Source organism: Chaetura pelagica, unplaced genomic scaffold, assembly GCF_000747805.2.
Source record: "Chaetura pelagica isolate M959 unplaced genomic scaffold, ChaPel_1.0 scaffold292, whole genome shotgun sequence".
Classification (NCBI taxonomy): Eukaryota; Metazoa; Chordata; class Aves; order Apodiformes; family Apodidae; genus Chaetura; species Chaetura pelagica.
In genome coordinates this window covers 171167-193592 of record NW_009952374.1, presented here as the reverse complement: position 1 = coordinate 193592, position 22426 = coordinate 171167, and the positions used below count along the sequence as shown (strand labels likewise).

At 46.4% G+C, this 22426-nt stretch overlaps 1 protein-coding gene across 1 annotated transcript in view; it reads left to right on the top strand.

Annotated features, from left to right (window-relative positions):
* Positions 1 to 3415: 3415 nt before the first annotated feature.
* LOC104398097 (lymphocyte antigen 6E) overlaps positions 3416 to 22426 on the top strand; it is a 25438-nt gene continuing 6427 nt past the window's right edge. The window contains exons 1-3 of the mRNA XM_010008141.1: positions 3416 to 3467; positions 7144 to 7263; positions 10090 to 10209. Of these exons, the coding sequence (XP_010006443.1) occupies positions 3416 to 3467; positions 7144 to 7263; positions 10090 to 10209 (292 nt within the window). The remainder of the gene's footprint in view (positions 3468 to 7143; positions 7264 to 10089; positions 10210 to 22426) is intronic.

Here is a 22426-nt window from a genome sequence, read left to right as displayed (position 1 = left end):
ACCTGCCTCTCTGCCTGGATCACCCAAGAGTTCAGAGTTCAGTGCTCTGAGTCACTTGCATCAGGCTCTGAATCAGCCAGGGGACCCTTGACCTACTTAAATTAGGTACGTGGAGGAGGTGGTTTAACTTTGATCCCTCTTATCCCTCACTCAGGTCTCTATCATCACTGATTCTGAAGGACCACTGATTCTGGAAGTGGTTGAGGCCAGGCTGGATGTGATTTTGAGCAGCCTGGTGTAGTGGAAGGTGTCCCTGATCACAGCAGAGGGGTTGAAACTAGATGATGTTTAAGGATTCTTCCAACCCAAAAGATTCTATGACTCTATGACCTAAGCTGCCTTTTGCTCTTCTCAAATAGTTTGGCTGTCTCTTCCCTCCTCTCTCTCCTTATTTGCCCAGATCCAATCAACATCCAGTGAATCAATGAAAAAGCAAGAGAAAAGACACCTGCAAAATACAAAGCAAGGTCTTCATTGGGTCTAAAATCTTCTGGAAGTCATGGAAAGTGAGAAAAGCATCCCTTTTTCAAAATTAACTGCTGCTCTCTTGTCATCCAGCCAACTCATGGCTCCAGTTTGAGGTCCATTTTAGTTTTCCTGGATGGGTGGCAATGCTACTCTACACAGGTCACTCAGGTTCCCCCTGGTTGTTTGGGGCTTTTATTGCAGTCTTTCTCAATCTTCTCACTTGGTGTCCCTGGCTTGTCCTCTCCAGGCCCTCCTCCAGGTTGAAGGCTCTGATGTTGGGCAACAGGAGACACTCTCCCCATGTTGGCTGCTTAAGTGTTGCCTCTGACTGCCTTGAGTTTCATCATCTGTCCCCTTGAGTACGAAGAAATCCCTGTGTCCCAGTCATTGTGCTGCAAAATTACTGCTCTCCAGACATTGAGAAAAGGACAAGCTCCAGCACCACGTCATGCCTTGGTACCCACAAAAATGGTAATCTTAGAATCATGGAATCATCCTGCTTGGAAGGGACCTTGAAGATCATCAAGTCCAACCTAAATCCCTCTGCCACAACGTGATTTACCCATTCAGTGCTTAACTCATGTCACTCAGCACTATATCTACATTTCTTTTAAGCACTCTCAGGGATGGGGACTCCACCACCTCCCTGGGCAGCCTGTTCCATTGTCCAACCACTCTTTTGGTAAAGAAATTCTTTCTAAAATCCAGTTTAAACCACCCCTGGTGCAACTTCAGGCCATTTCCTCTCCTCCTGTCATTATTCACTTGAGAGAAGAGGCCAATCCCACCTCCCTGCAACCTCCTTTCAGGGAGTTGCAGAGATCAGTGTCCTGGGGATATCTCCCAGATACCTGTTTGACAGAGACAAGCTTGTTTCCTACTCAAATTTCTCTCCTTAGTACATGTTTGTTGGCTGTGCTGGGAATGTCTGAGCCTCACCATCCCCTTCCAGAGCTGACTTGCAATAAGCCAACTTCCTATTGCATGAAGATTCATGTAGAAACAAAGAGATGTTGACAAAGTCCACATGGGGGGGCAGAGGGCAATAATTAGAGGAGTCTTCTACTCATGCAGGAAGGGAAAAGGAATATGTTTAAGAGAAGTCTATGGAATAATTAATAGGCTGGGGAAAAAAGGGAAAAACAATAATGGTTGCTGCCTTTTGCCCTCATTGCAAAACCCCAGCAAGAAGATACACCCACTAATTATGAAGAACAACACAGCACACTTGGGCAGAAAACCTAATTGCCCTCTGGAAAGCAAAAGGTTTGATGTGACCATCATCAGCACGTTCTCTGCTGACCTCACAAACCTCCACCAACAAGAGAGGTGAAGTCTGTTTTGGGCTTGAACAACTCTGGAATTGACCACCTGGTGTGTCATTCCAGGAACAGGTTAAGAGGGCCTGAAAAATATCAGAAACTCACATGGATAAGAAAATAATCCAGTGTTGGAATGATTCATATTAGAAACACAGATAAATACTCTACTGATGGCTCCTTCTAGGGAACTAACTGCCTGTTAAGTTATTCCCTAACTGACAGCAGAAAGGGAGCTTGACAATTTGTTTTTCTTTGCACAGTCACAGAATCACAGAATAGTGATGGTAGGGGCTGGGATGGACCTCTGGAGATCGTGGAATCATAGAATTATAGAATGGTTTGGGTTGGAAGGGACCTTAAAGATCATCTAGTTCCAACCCCCTTCATGGGCAGGGACACCTCCTGCTAGATCAGGTTGCTCAAGGCCCCATCCAACCTGGTCTTGAACACTTCCAGGGAGGGGCATCTACAACCTCCCTGGACAACCTGTTCCATCATCTCACCACCCTCACAGGAAACAACTTGTTCCTAATGTCCAACCTGAATCTCCCTGTCTGATTCAACCTCCCTACTAGAGCAGGATCCCCTAGAGCAGATTACACCTGAGGACCTCCAAACAGGTTTGGAATGTCTCCAGGGATGGAGACTCCACAACCTCCCTGGGCAACCTGTTCCAGTGCTCTGTCACCCTCCTGTCCAGGACTAATGTCACTTTGGAAGAAGCTCCATTGAGATGACAGATAGAGCTCTTACGAAACACATCTTGTATTAGGGTTTATTTCCCTGAATGTCAGAAGCAGATTTAATTCAGAGGGGAGCAACACAGAGGAAGGGAAGAAAAAGGATTGATTTAAGAGGAGAGATTGAAAAAGAGACAGTTTGAGAGATGACTTCCTTCAAAGTAGAGCAGCAATTCCAGGATGCCAATTTATGGTATCATAAAATGGAGGTCTGATTCCCAGAAGCTGTTGGGGGTGGAAGAAAGCAGACTCTGCAAAGAATCCCTGAAAGAGAAGCAAAACTTAATGGAATAAAAATTGTATAAGGTATTTGAGAATTATAATGAGAGAGGAGCAAGTGGATGGATTAACTACAGGTAATGTAAAATTGGTAAAGAAATGGAGACAAACAAAAAGTTGAGGAAAATCTTCTATTTAACTACTAGTTAATTTCCTTTAGTGTAAAATACACTGATTTTATTTGAGGTAAATCAGTGTAGGCCAGTTCAGAGTTTGAGCTTCTGGCACTGTGGAATAATTAAAGAAAATGAACAGTACAAAGCCTAGAACATCACATCCTGACTATCCAAAGGGATCAGAAAACTGCACTGCTAGGACTGTCTCCCTGTGCCTCCAGGCTCCACTGTTTCATCATTTTCCTCATTTCCCATCATTCATATGACTGGGAGAGCAAGAAATGTGTTGCTAAAAAGTCTTTTCCCCAACGTTCCAGCCCATCCTGTGGGCTCCAGCCTGGAGAACTCCCACGTGCACATTGCACACCCTTGGGTTGATTTCATGTCTACCCCGTGAGCCATTTGGAACCTGTAAAATTGCTGCCATTCAAAAGGTATATAACCTGCCCTCCAAACACCTTCCCAGTGTGGCTGAGAAGATCTGGTGGAGATGAAGAGTCATCTTGTCACCCTGCTGGTTGCTGTCCTGTGTGTGGAGCAAGGTGAGCCCCTAATCCTGCTACTATAGATAAGATGGTGAAAACTCTTTGTGTGGGAAAAGCTTAGAGGGCTGTCACCAACTTTGCAGCATTGCAGTGTTGCTGCCACCAGCTCCCTTTTGCAACTTAATTCATGATTTCCTGCAGAAATAAGAACCCGATGAGCTAATTCTTCTTTTCAGGAGGCAGTACCAAGTGCCAGAGCTCCAGCTGTACAGTGCCAGGTTATATCCATACAGTGTTCTATGGGATCTTCCCAAAGGATCCAAGCTAGAAGTGCCAGCAAGTGTAACAAAACCTACTTATTTAAAATCTGTATCAGTTTTCTGACTATTTTACAGACTTTTCTGTGCTGCTGCTTCATTCATCGTAGCAAGACACGTGGTTTGCCACGTGTCTTGTTCCCTAGAAAACACACAAGTGAGAATTTATACAGATTAAATCAGGGGCAGAGATGAAAGAACTTTTCTGTGCACATGTCATATTACAGGCATCCTTCTCCCAAAGGGAAGTCTGAAGTCCTCTGAGTGTGTGTATCCCCTTCCTGGGACTGATACTCATGTGTTGCTCCATCGTTACTCGCACGTAGGAATAATGACCACACTGTCAACATTTCCCCCACACCTGATGGTTTCCCAGAAACCATGATACATATCTAGCAGGGGTTGAGAAAGAAACATCCAATTAATTTTTGCTCTCTGATGTATCAACCCCCTACTCCTACATATTTTTTTTTGGACAGATGGTTCTGCAGCGCGTCTGGGAGATCAGAAGCTTTGGCTACTTTTTGGGGTGGGAAAAGGAATATTCAGCTCTAAAATAGACAGGAAGGATTTGGGGCCCATCATTCTGGAATGCAGTGACACAACGTGGACAGAGGAGAGTAATTATGAAAGACAAAGTCCTCAGTGTTATCCAGGATGAAGTGGAAAGGTAATAGAGATCCAAGACTCTGGTAACACACATTCATAGTGGGATACTTTTTGCTGGAGTAAGTTGATAACTATTTTTACTGGCATCAGCTTCCAAACAAACTTAGGGAATGAACTTAGGGACAGCCTTTTACACAGCACCTTTCTGTAGCCTAGTCCAGGCTGGATAAAGTTAGTGATTCTAATATCAGTGTTTTCACATGCAAGAGTAAGAGATTGTAGCTTTCATCCTAATATAGAGACAAAGGAAAGCTTGAACATAACTGTTACCTGTCTTTGGGGTCCTATTAAATACCCTAATAAGCAGCTTTTGATCAAAATTGTTGATCTCTCAACCCAGCAAATAAAGTCTGTTGCCATTTCCATCCATGAACTCACTGTTATAGACATAGTATGTCCAGAAGAAATCTTCAAAGCTCATGATACATTTTCCTGCTCCCATGCTGGGCCAAAACAGGCAGATGTTTATCTCATGTGGCCTGGAAGAGTTTTCAACAGAGAAGATTCTACAGCCTGGAATGACCCAGACTCTCATCCTTTTAGCAACCTGTTCTTACTATCTCTTCATGTACAGTTCTGTGTTTTCACCATAGGAGATGTGGAACAGTTTATTACTCTTTCTTTGCAGCTTCTTTTTTCTTCCATGAAGGTTCCTGTGCCTTTCCATAGCACTTTCTCATTTTTAATAAACCAACTAGATGCTTCCAACCTTTTTTACAAGGTCATGTTTTCAAGATCACTGACCGTTTCTCCTCCTTCTCCTCTGATCTCTCTCCAAGTGCTTTGCATATTCTTTGAAGTTTCACATATAGATTTGGTCACTGCTGTTCCAGTTGAGGCTTTGCCAGAGTGGAAAGGCCACTTATCATATCTTGCACATGACATTGCTGCCTGTGTTCCTTTGGGTGACAGTTGTTTTCAGTGTTGTCGTGTGACACAGTTGACTCCTGCTCTTTACAGTCCAGCCCTTAATTGTAACTGAACGAGCTGTTCCTCATCCTACACTTAAGTGGCTAATTTTTATCTCAGTGTGATATATTTGTCTTTATGGAACTGCAGTCATTGTGGTTTGTTTTTTTTTTTTTTTCATTCTTTTATTGCATCCATCTGTCAAAATCACTTAGAACTCTAATTACAGTATGTTTTCAGATATTTTGTCCTTGGCGTCATCAAAAAATGTGATGTGCATCATCTATTCATCCCTACTGTCACTAGTGATACTGTATAGACCTCAGCCCACAGCAGAGCTCTGGAGAACCTTAAGGGTGACATTGCTCCTGTTGGTTTGACCAATAACCATTGTGAATGATCCTGTGAGGGTGTTTTCATGTCTGCTTTGCACCCATTCTGTTGCATTTTCACTAGCTTGTGCTTCCTGGGCTTGCTTACAACAAAATAATTCAAAATTGTGCCAACATTTTTAGTAGAGCATCTTGCATCTCCTCTACCCTGCACATGAAGATTCAACTTCTTTTGTGATGAACCAAGCAAAAAAGCTACACAATGTTATGGACTTCTCAGCATCAACAGCTGTTAACTTTTTCCTTCCCTTCCCTTTCCTTCTATCAGAAACTTCTTGTTTAATGATCTCTCTAACCCACATTGCCCTTCCACTTTCTTACTGCCAACTTCTTATCAGGCAAAACTGTTCTCACACAGGCACATGTCCTCTACTTGCTGTCTGCCCTTTCCATGCTGACAGGCTGTCCTGAGACTTACTGAGAACCTGGCAAGTATTCTGTGCTGTGTTTGCTTCCCTTTCCAAAAATGCCTGTGCTTTTAAAGTACCTCATCCCCTCTCCTACACACAAAAGCACATACTTTGCTCTGGGTGACTTTGCAAGCTCAGAACCCAGCCACCACCATCCAAACCCATCAATAAATTAACCTGCTAGCTGGGGTGTGTTCTGCAGACACTTTGGTGTGGTTTCTCATCCAGACTGTGTTTTGGCTCTTCACTTTACGTGGGCTTTCCAGTGGTCTGTCCTTCCACCTTCAATATTTGAGGGGAAGGGAGCACATTCTTGAGAGGAAAGACAGCTCCTTGTTGCCTGACTTTCCTCCCAGTCATCTTCTATATCTGTAATGTAGATGTATGAATTATCTCACCAAATTTTTTGCCAGTTTAACCATACTTTATGTTAAGGCTTCCCATTTATTCTCCCTTTTACAGTGCTATGCAGAAGTTCAACAGAATATCTGACTACTCTCATCAGACTTCCCAGGACTGAGGTTAGGCCAGTTCAGTTGGTGGTGTTTGACCACAAGAAAGGATGCAAAAGTAGTTTCCAAGCCAGATGAAAGAGAAGTAGGACACAGAGCATTGTCCACCTCCTCAAAATGCTCCAGGCATCCTCAGGTTCTCCCTGGCAAGCTCTGCTTAGGCTTGCTGAGGAGAAGCATCTGAGCAGTAATTGGCAAGTCTGTGGCAGAGCTCCCAGGACAAAGAAGCTATTGCTCAGCAATAATCTCCATCATAAAAGACCCCAAATCCTCGAATTCCACTCACATCTACTGCTGCTAGAGATTGCAAACAGATCGATAACACTTTGCAGGCTGAGATGTATGAAGCAGAGAGGGATTTAACACTGATGCCCTGGCTGGAGGGATAAAGAAGGTCACTGGTCATTCGCACAGAAACCACCATCAGGCTGCAACTGGGAAAATGGAGTTACCTGAATGCAACGTGGTTCCTAAACCATGTCATATGCTTTGTTTTCTTTTCTTTTATTTTTAATTCCCTTTAGCTTACCCATTTATGTGCTACGTGTGCCAAGAGCAGGAGTCCAACAAGGACTGTTTGACCATTTCCATGTGTGCAGAGGAAGACAAATACTGTGTAACCGTCCGTACCGATGTTGGAACGGGTAGGTTTCTGAACAGCACCTTGGTTTTGCTGTAGAAAAGCAGTGCCAGGAACAGGCTTTCATCCCAGTTGTGGCCACACATGGAAACAATAGTCTCTGATCACCAGCTGTTAGGAAGCACTGACCTTGCTCATGACTGCAGTCACTGCTGTGTCGATACGTACTTGATATTGTCACCAGGAGTTGAGAAAATGCCAAAGGTCCATCCCTTGGAGCACCAGGGAGTGAACTCCAGGCTGAGGCTGTGTGCACTGCTTCATGTCAGCTCCCTCCAGCTTTGCACTGATCACCCCATCTAGCTCTTGCCATGGCAATGCTTCCTCCCAGGGTTGTTTTTAAAAATGCTGGGGAGAACTGGAGCATGGCTGACTCCCTGTGCCACACACAATCATTCAGGTGTGTCCTTGGGGCTCTGCACCCTCAAACACCTCCATGTGCTCTCAGACATGCAGGCATCTCAGGGCTTGCAGTACATTGGCCCTGGTTTGATGCTGTAGGTGGTTTTATGCTGTGCGGGGCATCAACCCAGCCTTGAGCAGTGCTTCAGGCAGCATGAACTGAAAGCCACCCACACATGCTAATTCCACTTTAGGGACAGATGAAACATAAGAGCCTAGAGAAGAACAGCATCAGGTTGCAACAATGTGGACACAGGCAGATTGTTATAGGAGATGTGGAACAGTTTATTACTCTTTCTTTGCAGCTTCTTTTTTCTTCCATGAAGGTTCCTGTGCCTTTCCATAGCACTTTCTCATTTTTAATAAACCAACTAGATGCTTCCAACCTTTTTTACAAGGTCATGTTTTCAAGATCACTGACCGTTTCTCCTCCTTCTCCTCTGATCTCTCTCCAAGTGCTTTGCATATTCTTTGAAGTTTCACATATAGATTTGGTCACTGCTGTTCCAGTTGAGGCTTTGCCAGAGTGGAAAGGCCACTTATCATATCTTGCACATGACATTGCTGCCTGTGTTCCTTTGGGTGACAGTTGTTTTCAGTGTTGTCGTGTGACACAGTTGACTCCTGCTCTTTACAGTCCAGCCCTTAATTGTAACTGAACGAGCTGTTCCTCATCCTACACTTAAGTGGCTAATTTTTATCTCAGTGTGATATATTTGTCTTTATGGAACTGCAGTCATTGTGGTTTGTTTTTTGTTTTTTTTTTTTCATTCTTTTATTGCATCCATCTGTCAAAATCACTTAGAACTCTAATTACAGTATGTTTTCAGATATTTTGTCCTTGGCGTCATCAAAAAATGTGATGTGCATCATCTATTCATCCCTACTGTCACTAGTGATACTGTATAGACCTCAGCCCACAGCAGAGCTCTGGAGAACCTTAAGGGTGACATTGCTCCTGTTGGTTTGACCAATAACCATTGTGAATGATCCTGTGAGGGTGTTTTCATGTCTGCTTTGCACCCATTCTGTTGCATTTTCACTAGCTTGTGCTTCCTGGGCTTGCTTACAACAAAATCATTCAAAATTGTGCCAACATTTTTAGTAGAGCATCTTGCATCTCCTCTACCCTGCACATGAAGATTCAACTTCTTTTGTGATGAACCAAGCAAAAAAGCTACACAATGTTATGGACTTCTCAGCATCAACAGCTGTTAACCTTTTCCTTCCCTTCCCTTTCCTTCTATCAGAAACTTCTTGTTTAATGATCTCTCTAACCCACATTGCCCTTCCACTTTCTTACTGCCAACTTCTTATCAGGCAAAACTGTTCTCACACAGGCACATGTCCTCTACTTGCTGTCTGCCCTTTCCATGCTGACAGGCTGTCCTGAGACTTACTGAGAACCTGGCAAGTATTCTGTGCTGTGTTTGCTTCCCTTTCCAAAAATGCCTGTGCTTTTAAAGTACCTCATCCCCTCTCCTACACACAAAAGCACATACTTTGCTCTGGGTGACTTTGCAAGCTCAGAACCCAGCCACCACCATCCAAACCCATCAATAAATTAACCTGCTAGCTGGGGTGTGTTCTGCAGACACTTTGGTGTGGTTTCTCATCCAGACTGTGTTTTGGCTCTTCACTTTACGTGGGCTTTCCAGTGGTCTGTCCTTCCACCTTCAATATTTGAGGGGAAGGGAGCACATTCTTGAGAGGAAAGACAGCTCCTTGTTGCCTGACTTTCCTCCCAGTCATCTTCTATATCTGTAATGTAGATGTATGAATTATCTCACCAAATTTTTTGCCAGTTTAACCATACTTTATGTTAAGGCTTCCCATTTATTCTCCCTTTTACAGTGCTATGCAGAAGTTCAACAGAATATCTGACTACTCTCATCAGACTTCCCAGGACTGAGGTTAGGCCAGTTCAGTTGGTGGTGTTTGACCACAAGAAAGGATGCAAAAGTAGTTTCCAAGCCAGATGAAAGAGAAGTAGGACACAGAGCATTGTCCACCTCCTCAAAATGCTCCAGGCATCCTCAGGTTCTCCCTGGCAAGCTCTGCTTAGGCTTGCTGAGGAGAAGCATCTGAGCAGTAATTGGCAAGTCTGTGGCAGAGCTCCCAGGACAAAGAAGCTATTGCTCAGCAATAATCTCCATCATAAAAGACCCCAAATCCTCGAATTCCACTCACATCTACTGCTGCTAGAGATTGCAAACAGATCGATAACACTTTGCAGGCTGAGATGTATGAAGCAGAGAGGGATTTAACACTGATGCCCTGGCTGGAGGGATAAAGAAGGTCACTGGTCATTCGCACAGAAACCACCATCAGGCTGCAACTGGGAAAATGGAGTTACCTGAATGCAACGTGGTTCCTAAACCATGTCATATGCTTTGTTTTCTTTTCTTTTATTTTTAATTCCCTTTAGCTTACCCATTTATGTGCTACGTGTGCCAAGAGCAGGAGTCCAACAAGGACTGTTTGACCATTTCCATGTGTGCAGAGGAAGACAAATACTGTGTAACCGTCCGTACCGATGTTGGAACGGGTAGGTTTCTGAACAGCACCTTGGTTTTGCTGTAGAAAAGCAGTGCCAGGAACAGGCTTTCATCCCAGTTTACTGTGTAACCGTCCGTACCGATGTTGGAACAGGTAGGTTTCTGAACAGCACCTTGGTTGTGCTGTAGAAAAGCAGTGCCAGGGACAGGCTTTCATCCCAGTCGTGGCCACACATGGAAACAATAGTCTCTGATCACCAGCTGCTAGGAAGCACTGACCTTGCTCATGACTGCAGTCACTGCTGTGTCGATACGTACTTGATATTGTCACCAGGAGTTGAGAAAATGCCAAAGGTCCATCCCTTGGAGCACCAGGGAGTGAACTCCAGGCTGAGGCTGTGTGCACTGCTTCATGTCAGCTCCCTCCAGCTTTGCACTGATCACCCCATCTAGCTCTTGCCATGGCAATGCTTCCTCCCAGGGTTGTTTTTAAAAATGCTGGGGAGAACTGGAGCATGGCTGACTCCCTGTGCCACACACAATCATCCAGGTGTGTCCTTGGGGCTCTGCACCCTCAAACACCTCCATGTGCTCTCAGACATGCAGGCATCTCAGGGCTTGCAGTACATTGGCCCTGGTTTGATGCTGTAGGTGGTTTTATGCTGTGCTGGGCATCAACCCAGCCTTGAGCAGTGCTTCAGGCAGCATGAACTGAAAGCCACCCACACATGCTAATTCCACTTTAGGGACAGATGAAACATAAGAGCCTAGAGAAGAACAGCATCAGGTTGCAACAATGTGGACACAGGCAGATTGTTCTTATTCCTCATATACTTGCCTTGGGGACTAGTCCCTACTTGACTTTTATTCAATGCAGAATTACCCAAGAAAATATGTTTTAACAATGATTCTTACATTCTATGTTTTTTTTGTTTGGTTTTTTTTTCCCCCCTTTTCTCTTTTCCATTAGAGCCCAACAAGCCTAAATATGTCATCTCTAAGATGTGTTCTCCAACGTGTCCAGCAACCAGCCAGCAACAAAACCAAGCCTACCAGAATGTTTCTTGCTGTGAGAAACCTTTGTGCAATGTGAATGGAATCAGCAGCAAGCAAAGCAGCTATGGACTGATATCCCTGGGTGTCCTAGTCAGTACCACTTACCTTTTTACCTGTGGACTTTGATGGGTTAGTAAAAGCTCCCTGTGATGTCATTGTTGGCCATAATAAAAGTGTGTTGCTCTGGGGTAATTGTTGCTCTCAAAGAGTCAGGCTTTGCAGTTGAGCTTCCCCTGGGATTTTGAAGAGAGTTTAAATAAGTTAGGTGCTGAACTCCCATTGATTTCCTAAGCCTACTTGAATCCAAAATGTCTCCAGACACTCAAGCCACCTAAGAAAACACATAAAAGATGGCCCTTTTGACATGGTCAGGCTTCAGGTTGTTAGAGCTTTGAAGAGATCCTTGAAGATTTATTTTTGTCTGAGTTTTGAAGCACTGTGAGGAACAACCCACCCTGCCTGAAACACAGGTAATAGCTCAGTAGCTGTGTCAGCACAGGGGGATGCTCAGGACCTTCTGCTCACAGCAAGTTGGTTACCATCCACTAGTCAAGAATTCAAGTAAGTAGAAGTCAAGCTTATTCCTGGCAGTAGTTTGGATGTTACTCCAGACTTGAGGGGGAGCAATTTCTGGCTCTGCTCTTATAGTGGTATCACATTTTGAAACGAGCATCTTTTATTCTCCAGCAGTTGGCTGGGGAAAAGGCAGAGAGGAGAAATGTGGCTGAGAGAAAAGGCATTGGCAGGGAATCAGAGGGGAGACAGGATGGAGGAGGGAAGAGGGAACAACATGGTGAGCACTACTCTGGGAATTGCCTGCTCACCACCTCCTCCTCATGGACGTGGTCCAGCTGGAAAAGAAGTTGTCCCCATATCTGTTTCCTTTTTTGATTTGCAGAGAGAAACTAACACGACAGCTGTTGCCAACCTCTATCCTTATAGATTGTGAGATGGTTTCTAGAGAACCATGTTCCTGGCGTAGAAATGATTGATTGTGCTGGGCTTTGTTTGGTTTTACATTCCAGGCTCTCTGCTCCCTCCTCTCCCTGTGAGAGCTGCAGCTGAGGGGAGACAGAAAAGCTCTGTAGGAGGCTTGGGGGTGTCTACAGAGAAGAAGGGCAGGGAGCCAGAGGCTGAGACAAACAGCCCCAAGCTTCTTGAGCACTGACTCTGTTGCAAGCTCACTTTTTTGGAAAACAGAAAATAAAAAAGAGGAAGAGTTGGCAGCATCATTCACTCAGCTGTGTTCTGGGGGAAACCAGAGCTCATCCAAACAATGCAAGGGTTGTTGGGGGATTTTTTTGTTGGATGAGACGTTGTATTTGATGGCCAGCTGAGCTCTTCAGTCTGTCTGAAGCATTGCCCTGGAATTCTGCTGTGTTTTGGTTGCAAATATGGAAGGATGCACAGTTTTGAGGTGTTTCATGTTTCCTGGATTGCAAAGCAACTGGTTTCCCAAGAGAACCATCAGCCAAAGATGTGGCATCAACCTCATGTTTTGTACTGACAACGCTTAAGCCTGGTGCCTGAATTTCAATATTTAACTTAATGGACAGGAGGGGAATGAAGAAAATGAAGGAGGTGACACCACCAAGCTTGCAGGGACAAGAAGATGCTGATGCCCATTGATCTGAGCATTCTGGTGAGCCATGCCTGTGGATGACAGATGTCAAGAGGGCCAAATGTGAACTTGCCAGCAGAAAAGGTGGTTGATTTTTCTCTCTTCAAAGACAACCATAAAAAGGAAGGAAAGCTACGATGGAAAAGGGGAAGGGAAAGACTTTTTAAAATCAAAAGGAAGGAAGAGATGTCCAGCTGCTAAGGGCAGGGGCTGGCAGCAGTGGGAGGGGCTGTGATGGCCATGCTGCAACCTGATGTCATAAGCACATGTTCCATGAATACCTTGCACAGATGGAAGACACTTCTTCCCTACAATCCATTTAGACTTTCAAAACACTCCAGGAAAGTTGGGCTCCAGGCCAAGGCTGTTACTGTCTTTACCACCAGGCAAGCTGGCACAGGAAAGGGGAAGCAGAAGGAGCAATTTATAGCTCAACCAGTTTCTCTGGACCTGAGAAGGCAAAGACCTGGTGAGTGAGACCAGCTGGTGGGGAGGGAAGGAGTCAAGGGCTGAGACAAGGCCACTGAACCTGGTGGCATGCAAGGGACCAGGATGGGCAGAGCAAAGAAGGGAGATCCAACCTCCTCCAGATCTTTTATTTAGGGCAGCAGAGCAGAAGTTGCTGCAGGGTCTGAAGGGAAAGGTGTTCTGCTCAAAGCCCAGCTGAGTCCAGCAAAAACTACAGAGGACTCTCTTTTGTGGCCTTCCACTTCTGCACTGGGATCCCCAGCAATTGGACAATCTTTAAAAAGCTGCTTGGTTCTGCTTAGAGGGACTTCCTCCTGCTGGCAGATTCCTGCATACATCATGTCCCTGGGTAGGCCCTTGTCACCTCCCTAGCTCCTCCCCTCCTCTTCACCTTCACCTTCATGAAATGCTGCACCCAAACAGATGTTGCCTCAAGAAGACAAAATGTACACAAAGGTTCCTAGGTCTCCTTGTCTGCAAATGTAGAGGAAGCCTTTCATTTCTTGAGATTTCTGGATGCCAGAGCAGCAGATCACACCAGGGTGACACTGGCTGAAGTGTAGTAAGGACTTCATCGGATTTACTGATTTCATGTCAGCCCTACCAGGACCCACTGGTTCCCACAGTCACAGAACCACAGAATCATTCTGGTTGGAAAACATGATCAAGTCTAACCATAATCTAACTGTACTGGGTCCAGTGCTGAGCTGTGTCTCTCAGCACCACATCTACACGTTTATTAAATCTCTCCAGGAATGGTGGTTCAGCCTCTGCCCTGGGCAGCCTGTTCCAGTGCTTGACAATCCTTTCAGTGATGACGTTTCTTCAACTTGAGACCATTTCCTCTTGTCCTATCACTTGTTCCTTGGTAGAAGACACTGACCCCTGCCTCACTACAGCCTCCTTTCAGGTAGCTGTAGAGAGGGAGAAGGTCTCTCTTCATCCTCTCTTGCTCCAGCCTAAACATCCCCAGTTCCCTCATCTATTCCTGGTAAGACTTGTTCTCCAGACCCTTCACCATCTTCCTTGCCCTTCTCTGGACACACTCCAGCCCCTCAATGTCCTTCTTGTAGTGAGAGGCCCAAAACTCAACCCAGAATTTGAGAAGCAGCCTCACCAGTGCCAAGTACAGGAGGACCATTGCTGTCCTAGCTCTGCTGGCCACACTATTACTGATACAAACAAGGATGCTCTTGCCATTCTTGGCCACCTGTGCACACACTGGCTCATATTCATCCGACTGTGGACCAACACCTCCAGGTCCTTCTCTCCAGGCAGCTTTCCAGCCACTCCACCCCAAGTCCTGAATGAGGAGCTGAAGGTCTCTGAGTGTATGTAGTGGTAGGATTGGAGGTGCCACATCTTTGTAGAGCTGGGATGATGGTTGGACTCAGTGATCCTAAGGGTCTTTTCCAACCTGAATAGTTCTATGATTCTATGATTCTATGATTTGTTTTACAATCTTTACAATCAGCTTTGAGTTGCACAGCCAGAGTCAGGACATGATTTTGCTTCCAGGCTGCAGTACATGAGGAGTGAGAGGGAAGAAGGGTGTGGAGACACCAACCACATCTGACACAGGAGTAACAGAGACAGTTTTCTACTGCAGATGTTCATGAGATTAGCACAGACCAGCCAACTAAGACATCAAAACCAAGAGCATTAAAATGAAGCAGAGCATAGGAGTAGGCAAATAAATGGTGGTGTTTTCAAAATGAACAAGCACATCAGCAAGGGTTACCAGCCAAACCAAGGGGCATGCAGGCACGGAGGCACTGGGAAAAGACATCTTTGGCATCTATGATAGCTATCAAACCCAGCCTGTTTCACCTGCTCCTGTTTCTTTTCAATAGGGAGTTCTGGGTGGTTCAGAAGCCTGGATACCACCAAACTCACCATCCACCACGATAAAGTGATGGGGAAGATTCTGGTCAGCACAGACTCCAGTCTTGGAGAAGAAAATTCTGAAATAAATTATGAGAGAGATTGTGGAGTCTCCTTCTCTGGAGACTTTCAAGGCCAGTCTGGGTGAGTTTCTGTGTGACCTGCCCTAGGTGGTCCTGCCTTGGCAGGGGGTTGGATTTGATGATCTCCTGAAGTCCATTCCAACCCCTACCATTCCATGATCCCGTGATTCTGTGATCATACAGCCAGCAGAGTGTAAGGGCTCTCTAGGAGATGAGGATAAACAGCAAGAGCTTTGTGACAGATGGGTGTTATTCCCACCTGTGACAAAATGGCAAAATCTATAGTTAGAGCAAAAGTGGTACCTGTCACACAGCTGAGTGTTAATAAAGCTTTTAGCACCATATCCCATGACAGTCTCATAAGCAAACACAGGAAACCCAGTCTAGCTAAAATCATGAGCAAATAACTGTCTATTACACCGAGCCCTCTGTGGCTGGTCTTGGCTCTGCTGGGATGCAATGTTTTAATTACCAGTTTGAATGACAGATTAGAGAACAAATGCATTGAGCTTGCAGGTGACAAACTGGAGAATCTGCAAATAGAAGAATTCTGTGTGACTCAGACAAATCACAGAATCATAGATTCATGGAGTCGTAGAATCATCCTGGTTGGAAGGGACCTTGAAAATCATCAAGTCCAACCATAACTTAAATCCCCCTGCCATGACCTGATTTACCCATTCAGTGCTTAACTCATGTCCCTCAGCACTGTATCTACATTTCTTTAAAACACTCCCAGGGATGGGGACTCCACCACCTCCCTGGGCAGCCTGTTCCACTGTCCAACCACTCTTTTGGTAAAGAAATTCTTTCTAATATCCAGTTTAAACCTCCCCTGGTGCAGCTTCAGGCCATTTCCTCTCCTCCTGTCTTTATTCATTTGGGAGAAGAGGTCAATTCACACCCCCCTACAACCTCCTTTCAGGGAGTTGTAGAGAACAATGAGGTCTCCCCTTAGCCCCTTAATCTAAGTGGTGCTCTGAAAAAAAGGGATTCCATTTAGGAAGGACAAGCACAAAGCTCTGCAGTCAGTGTGGACCCGTCATCTGTACAAACACAAGATGAGGAAATCTCCCTTGCAGCAGTTTGGCTGCAAGAAAAAGAAGTTGTGGTGGGTGTTTTAACAAATCTCATGTTTAAAATGTGCCAAACTCAGGAAAAAAATGTGGAAAAGAAGGTGGCCTTGTTGGAGCTCTGCAGTCCATTACACACACAAGTCCATGAGACCTGCAGCCCAGAGTCCTGAGTGAATTGGCTGATGTAGTTGTCAAGCCATTCTCCATGGTATTTGAAAAGTCCTGGCAGTCTGGTGAAGTCCCTGGTGACTGGAAGAAAGGAAACACTGCACCCATTTTTCTTAAAGGGTAGGAAGGAGCAGCCTGGGAAATACTGACCTGTCAGCCTTACCTCTGTGCCTGGGGAGATCATGGAAGATCCTCCTAGGAGACATGCTAAGGCACATGGAAGGAGGTGATTCAGGACAGCCAGGAGGGCTCTACTAGGGGCAAATCCTGCCTGACCAACCTGGTGGTTTTCTCCAATGAAGTGACTGCATTGATGGACAAAAGAGAAGACCTATGGATGCCATCTATCTGGACTTCTGCAAGGCCTTGACATGGTCCCCCTGGATGTGTTTCTGTGTGACCTGTCCTAGGTGGTCCTGCTCTGGCAGGGGAGTTGGACTTGATGATCTCCAGAAGTCCATCCCAACCCCTACCATCCTATGATCCTGTGATTCTAAGGTCCTTCCAGATTCTTCTCTGAAAGAAAGGCCTGGGTTTCTCTGTTCTCCCCACTTATTTGCTTTAGGATTCACAAGACAGCAAAGGAGATTTTAGACAGCATCAAAAAGGTTCTTTAGCATCTAATAGTGAAAATTTTGAGTCAGTTGGTGGGACAACTGCCTCCAGCATCAGCAGCTTGAGAATCAGTATTGAGATGCATTAAAGCATGGTAGAAAAATACTGTCCTCAGCATCTCACTGGGGTGTCCACTTGTTGTCTTGGCTAACTGACATCACACTGGGGTTGGGGAATGAACTCAGTTGCCTCTCCCATGTCTCTCTGTCTTCCTTCTGTCATTCCCATGTACCTGTTGTGGGTGCTAGTTTTCCTCACTACAACAGAATTGTGGTGTTCAGGCTTGACTTTGCTCTGTCATAGAATCATAGAGTAGTTTGGGTTGGAAGGGACCTTGAAGATCATCTAGTTCCAACCCCCCTGGCATGGGCAGGGACACCTCCCACTAGATCAGCTCACTCCAAACCAAATATACATCCAGCAGCAAAGGTGATCCAAAAATGTTTCTCCACTGACATAATGTAGGAACTTTGCTCCAGAGGATGTTCAACTCCCAGAACACCTTCAGGGTTCCCAGGATCTCAGTCAAGAGTAAACCCAAGAGATGTCCTGAGCCAGTGAGTAGAGACAACTCTGCATAACACAACTGACATTGAGTTTTCTCTTCTTTCAGCTGGTTTCTCACCTAGGCCAACCCCAAAGGACCACACAAAGCATTGTCATCATGCATGGGGGTGACAGGGGTTCAATCATCTTTGGTCCAGGAGGGCCAGGAAACAGTCACTGGCTCCTTGCCTCATTCTCACAATATTTCATCTGGGACTTGCCTCCAGCTCCAGGGCCTGCTCCAGCATCAGATGTTAATCAGCAATTAGATATCCTGCAGACACTGCTCCTGGGAACCAGAGACTCCCTTCTCCAGTCTGCAGAAAATTAGTGTAATAAAACTTACTGCAAGATCTTCTGGGAGAGGAAAGCAATTTTATCCTCCAACATCTCTAAGCAATTTGATTTTGCCCTCTCACACTCGTCCTCACAGATTTCATTTGATCATTGTCTCACCAGTGCTCAGATGCACAACTGGGCAGTGTCACTTCTATGCCACAGGTGAGCAAAGAGATGAGGGTGATGAAGTTGTCATCGTGCCTCTGAGGTTCTTAGTGCAACAAACTGTAGATGCCCCATCTCTGGAAACACTCCAGGTGTGGTTGGATGAGGATCCAAGCAACCTAATCTAGTTGAATATGTCCCTGCTCATTGCAGGGAGTCAGACTAGATGATGGTTAAAGGTCCCTTCCAACCCAAAGTATTCTATGACTGATTTTGGACTTGCCTGTCACACCCTTTAAAGAGCAGATGCTGTTTTGGTTTCTTTTCCCTTTTATTTTGTCCCTCTTAGGTGAAATTCCTGAATCTCTTTTGTTTGCTTTATCTGGGGTGTTTTACGGCCCCCACCCTGTTCTTCATCTCTTATCTAAGGTCAGTTTGTTCCTCCTCTTCACTAGAATGAAGCCAGGGTGCTCCAAACACATTCCTTTGCCTTTAACCCTTGCTCTGCTGTTTCTTCTAGGTGCTTTCACAGACCTGTACAATCCCACTCCTGTGCCCTTCAGCTAAACTTCAAATTCCTACCACAAATCTCCACAAGCCCAGCATCTTGCAGCTTCAGTGGGGTTTATGAAGCCTTCCTGAAGCCTGGGGAATTCCTTATTCAAAGAGAGGCATATTTTTGAAGGAAAGGATGAGGAAGGGCCTGAAATGCCTCTTCCCTGCCCAAAACAACCAGGCAATGAGGTCACTTTCCCAGGATGGGAGATGCCCCAGGCACAGAAGCCTTTGCAAGTCACTGCAGAACCTCATTGGTGGTTCAAAAGAGGGCAGGAGTGGAAACAAGGAAACAAGGCTACAACTTGAGTCTAAAGTTCATCCAGGAGATGGAGCTAGGGCTGGAGACAGGTGTGTCTACTACTGTAGGTCTAGGGTCATCCAGTAGACAGGGTTGGATACAAGGCCACCACCTAAGTCCAGTGGCCATCTAGGATATGAGGCCAGAAACAGAGCTGGAGACAAACTACCTACTTCATGAGGCCAAGGTACAAGGGTAATGATTTGAAACTGAAAGAGATTTAGACTAGATGTTAGGAATAAAGGTTTTACAGTGAGGATGGTGAAACACTGGCACAGGTTGCCCAGAGAGGTGGTAAAAGCCTCATCCCTGGAAACATTCAAGGTCAGGTTTGACTGGGGCTCTGAGCAACCTGATGGTTGGAAGATGTTCCTGGTCATTGCAAAGGAGCTGGACTAGATGACCTTTAAAGACCCCTTTCAACCCAAACCTTCTGTGAAGCTACCAAGGAGAAGTCTAGAGCTGGACATGCCTACAGCACAATCCTGGCAAGGCCAGGAGGCTCAGGCTTGAACTTGGATGTGCCCTCAGGGCACAACAACATGAGCCCATTTGTAGAAGACTGAGTTTATAATGCTGGAACACTCCAGAGCAACCTTTCCTCAGAGGTAGCCTGGTTGGTCCAGACCTGGATGGATCATCTAGCACACTTGAAGCAGCCTGGAAAGATCACAGCAGTAATGAGAGCTTAACTTTTTGTCTGAGTGATGATCCCTGCTTGAAGCTTCAAAATTATTTTCCTGTCAAAAGCCTAAAATAAACAAGCAAGACAGAGAGTGAGTCATGCAGGCTCTGCAAGGAGGAGATGTGAGAACACCAGTTTCTCTGGTACCAACTAAGCATGCACCAGAGCAACCAAAAAGGGCTTCAGAAGGAGAAACTTCCAGGGTTGGGATGATGAGGAAAGGCTGGCATGTGAAGTCAGTCCCCTCACTCAGCTGGGTGGAGCAGGTTGGTGTGAGGAGTCCCAGGGATGGTGCATCATGGCTCCAGTGCTCTTTGCAGTGTAGTTTTTGGCCTGTGCCAGCACCTGGGCTAAAAAGAGAGCTTTTATGCCATAGGTACATTGCAGCAGACTGCTCTGGGCAGAAGGACTTGTCTGTCTGAGAGGAAACTCACCTTGAAGCAGAGATGGAGATCCTGGGCTCCTGCTCTTTCAGGGTAGAAAAAAGATCTCATGTCCTCCCAGTCTTCTGCTCTACCAAACTAGTTCTCCACAGTTTTACAGTGAGATAGATTTGGCAGGTCAGTCTTCCCTGCCCTTTCTGGCAGAAGTCTGAACACTTATAATGTCTGGAGAACAATATATAACTTTTGAAGGGAATTGACTTGGTCCCCTTCCTGTGGTATCTACATAAGGCAGTTTCAGCAGATTTGCCCCATAAACCAGTTCTATCCTACTGACTGGGGAAACACCTCATTTGCAAACTCAGCTGGGGTTTAGGTGCCTGACAGAGAGAAACATGTGCACAGCCTTGGCCAGATTCAGGAAGTATCACCCAAGCCCTGAAGTAGGAAAGTGGTGGGGAAGGAACCTCTCTGCAAGCCACCCGAGACCACAGAAGCTGAGCAAGTTTTGAGTGGGTCTGTGTTGCAAGTTCAAGCTCCTAAAATGCCAGTTCAGCACCTTGCAGCCTTGCAGAGCTAGTGTAGCATCATGGAATCACAGCATCTTAACACCACACAATCATATAATCACTTGGGTTGGAAGGGACCTTAAAGGTCATGTAGCTCCAACCCACGTGCCATGGCCACAGACACCTTCTGCTGGACCTGTTTGCTCCAAGCCCCATCCAACTTGGTCCAGTATTTCCAGTCTTAATTGCCCCACCCACCTCTGCTCACCTGCTCCCTTGATCCATGAGGGATCTGTCATAGTCTTTACTTCCTGATTTTTTTAAGACAAGCCATTCCCCCAAGGGTGCAAGCAAACCTGGAAATATTTACTCTAGCACCAGTTTGCTTTATGATCCAGCTGATTCCTTATCTCTTTAAGCACCTTTTTGTACCTGTGTCCACCTTTTCCCAGCACAGACCACATTCCTACTGCTGGACTCTACCCCTGCTGCATTTCTTCCCTCCTCCCTCTTCTTTTGAAGTGATGTTTTCCTGCCTTTCCTTCACAGGATGAAGTCAGTGGTTCAGTGAAGCTCCCCAAGAGCCCCCAAACTTGCCCAAAGAGGCAGGAACATTCCGTGTGATGTGTTGCTGTGTCCTGCCCTACAACACTCAGCCCTGCCATCAGAGGGAATCTGGGATTCTGGGTTGAGCTTTGTGCTCTGCTGTCCCACACCAGAGCCTTGGTATGGAGGAGGGTGACATGGACTTAGACCAGCAAGGTCCCAGAAGGGCTTCCTGACCTGACACACCTTCGAGCACAGAGAGTTGAGCCCCAGTGGCTCTGCCCACCTCTTCCATTTGCAGCATCCTGTGACTGGTGCTGTCCCCACCCAGCCACGGGCAGCATTGGGCTGACAAAGAATAATGAGCCACTGGAGAGCCAAGGGAAGTGACATTTTCCAGGCATGGATTTGTTTATCCAAGCAGAAGACTTGGAGTGCACTCCTCACAAGGCAGGAGCTGGGATTTCTTCTGACAGGTGCCTTTGCCAAGAAATGCTGACTCTGCAGAATGAAGCCCATCTGTGGCACACAGACTGTCAAACCTACTTGTTCCTTGCTGGCTCCCCAGCCATCTACTCCATTCCCAGGCTCTCTTGATGTCCAGCTCCACAGGGTCCCCTCCCCAGTGCCTTCCTTCCCTGCAGCTCATTTCCTAGAGGGTTTAGCTTCTTCGGTGGGACCTCCTGAATCTGGGGCCACTCTTGTGAACCTCTCTGGTAGGTTGCCCAAGCTCTGAAGACACCAGCCCAGGCTACCTCCTCCTATCTCAGCTGCTGGGTCCTTACACCTCCAAGACTCCCAACCCTGGGTGTCTAATCCCATTTAGGCTCCAGTAAACAGCTCAGGAATTTGCTCCTCTGTGGGTCTGGGGCTCTGCAGGGTTGTCCATGGAGAGGGGGTCTCATGCACCCAGGGGATCTGCCTGCAGAGGGTCCTGCACGTGGGAAATCCATTCATTCAGGGAGCAGCCCCTCTGGGTGCTCGGGGTGATTGTGAATGGAGGGGAGTGTGGGTGCTCAGGGGGGTCTGGGGGTGAAGATGCCCCGAGGGAGGGAAGTGAGACACGAAGGCAGCAGGTCCTGGTGGGTGAAGTGAGGGGCAGGCACGGGAGTTTTCCCTGGAAAAGCCCTCCTGCTCCTGCCTCTGCGTGGGGGGGAAATAGAAGGGAGGTGGAAAAAGCCTTTGAGATGCCTTCTTGGGGCACCCAGTGCCTCAGCGCCCGGGCTGGCCCCTTCCTGCAGCCCGGCTCTGCAGCCCGGGAAACGAAACCGGGGGTTGCGGGAGGTGCGGGGGTTGCGGGAGGTGCGGGGGTTGGGGGCCTGGGGAG